Source organism: Pinus tabuliformis, chromosome 9, assembly GCF_031772625.1.
Source record: "Pinus tabuliformis cultivar Carrire ecotype Pingquan chromosome 9, CPIR1, whole genome shotgun sequence".
Classification (NCBI taxonomy): domain Eukaryota; kingdom Viridiplantae; phylum Streptophyta; class Pinopsida; order Pinales; family Pinaceae; genus Pinus; species Pinus tabuliformis.
Genome location: NC_142307.1, coordinates 1,296,533,365 through 1,296,534,858, shown reverse-complemented (window position 1 = coordinate 1,296,534,858; position 1,494 = coordinate 1,296,533,365). Strand labels below are relative to the sequence as shown.

General features: G+C 44.6%; 1 protein-coding gene across 1 annotated transcript; it reads right to left on the bottom strand.

The window, feature by feature from the left end:
- Positions 1-293: 293 nt before the first annotated feature.
- LOC149153304 (uncharacterized) lies at positions 294-1,118 on the bottom strand. The gene has a single exon (XM_089443779.1). It carries the CDS (start codon positions 1,116-1,118, stop codon positions 294-296), a length of 825 nt encoding a protein of 274 aa, XP_089299905.1.
- Positions 1,119-1,494: the final 376 nt, after the last annotated feature.

Genomic DNA, 1,494 nt, shown 5'->3' with positions numbered 1-1,494 from the left:
GTTCTGTGGAAGAATTTGGTGTTTCTCTCGCCTTCTTTCAGCCATCTAATTCTGGATTTTTGCTTCCAGAGAATTTCTTCCTGCTTGTTTCTCTCCTCCATTTGATTATGTATGTGCTTCTCCCGTTCCAGAGTTTCATCATTGTACCCCTCTGTTATTATCTGTTGCTGGAGATCCCTCATTTCCTTGTTGAGGTTTTGTTGGGCCTGAAAGATATTGCCAAAAGTCTCCTTATTCCATCTTTTGATTTGGGCTTTCAGATATTTGAGTTTCTGTTGGAATTGGAACATTTTTTATCCTTCTGGCACCGAGAAGTTGTTCCAAGTATGTCTGATGAAGTCTTTGAAAGCGGGATGAGATAACCAGCATGCCTCAAATCTGAAAGGACGTCTGGTGGAGTTGCCTGGTCGCTGCCATTGGAGCGCTATAGGCCAATGATCAGAACCGGAGTAAGGGAGGATGGATGCTGAGAGGTCGCCTCCGAGATGTATTGCGCTATCCGAGATGAGGAATCTGTCAAGTTTCGAAGCAATTTGATACTTCCCAGCCCTACAATTGCTCCAAGTGTGCATGCCATTGGGTGTTTGCATGTCGATAAGCATGTTGTTGTGGATAAAATCTTTGAAGTGGTCCGTTTCCTGATCCATCTTGGCCCGACCTCCCTTCTTTTCCTCTAACTTGGTGATCATATTAAAATCTCCACCTATGAGCCATAGAGAGTGCTCTCTGTTGGAGTTGAGAGTTGCTATGGTGTCTAAAAGAGCAATTTTATTGGGAGCGTCCTGCGGAAAGTAAACGTTGGTCAGGTGACCATGTATGTTGGTGCCAATTATATGAAACGTTGCCTGGATGATGTTGTGGGATGCGTGGAAATTTGACAGCAATATTGCTTGCGTGTTCCATGCAATTGCTAAGCCTCCAGATGCTCCTGATGCATCCACTGCCACTGAGTGACATCCTGGCCAAGCTTTTGAAAGGATGCTTCCCAGGGTGTTACTGTTGCACTTTGTTTCCTGCAGGAAGAATATCTGGGGTTGTTCCTGCCTTATCATATTTTTAATCATTCTGAGTTTCCCAGGGCTATTGAGCCCTCTTACATTCCATGAGGTGAGCTTCATTGTTCACTGTGTGGAGTGGGCCTATAGTACTTTGTCAATTTAGCATATCTGCCTGAGTCGACCAGGATTTTCCCTACTGCTATAGTTCTCTGGAGATCTGTCTTTCTTCCCCTCTTTTTGGAGTCCTTTGGAAGGAGGTTGCCATCCCATTGACTTCCTGGTTGTATACCCAATTGCTGTTGCTGATATGCTCTGGATAATATAGTTTCCAGAGTACTGAGCTGATGCTCTTGGATTTTGTCATACTCCTTCTTTCTACAAGCTTGCTCCAGTCCAAAAATGTCTAGCCCTTTTAGATCTATGCTCTCCGGTTCTTCCTCCATATGCTGCACTTGACTGCTTTCCTCTGAGATAAGCGCTAGTTGCCAGGATTGAT

What these genes read in the sequence shown, in the direction of transcription:
- LOC149153304 (XM_089443779.1), bottom strand. Translation starts at nt 1,118, where the DNA reads ATGAAGCTCACCTCATGGAATGTAAGAGGGCTCAATAGCCCTGGGAAA.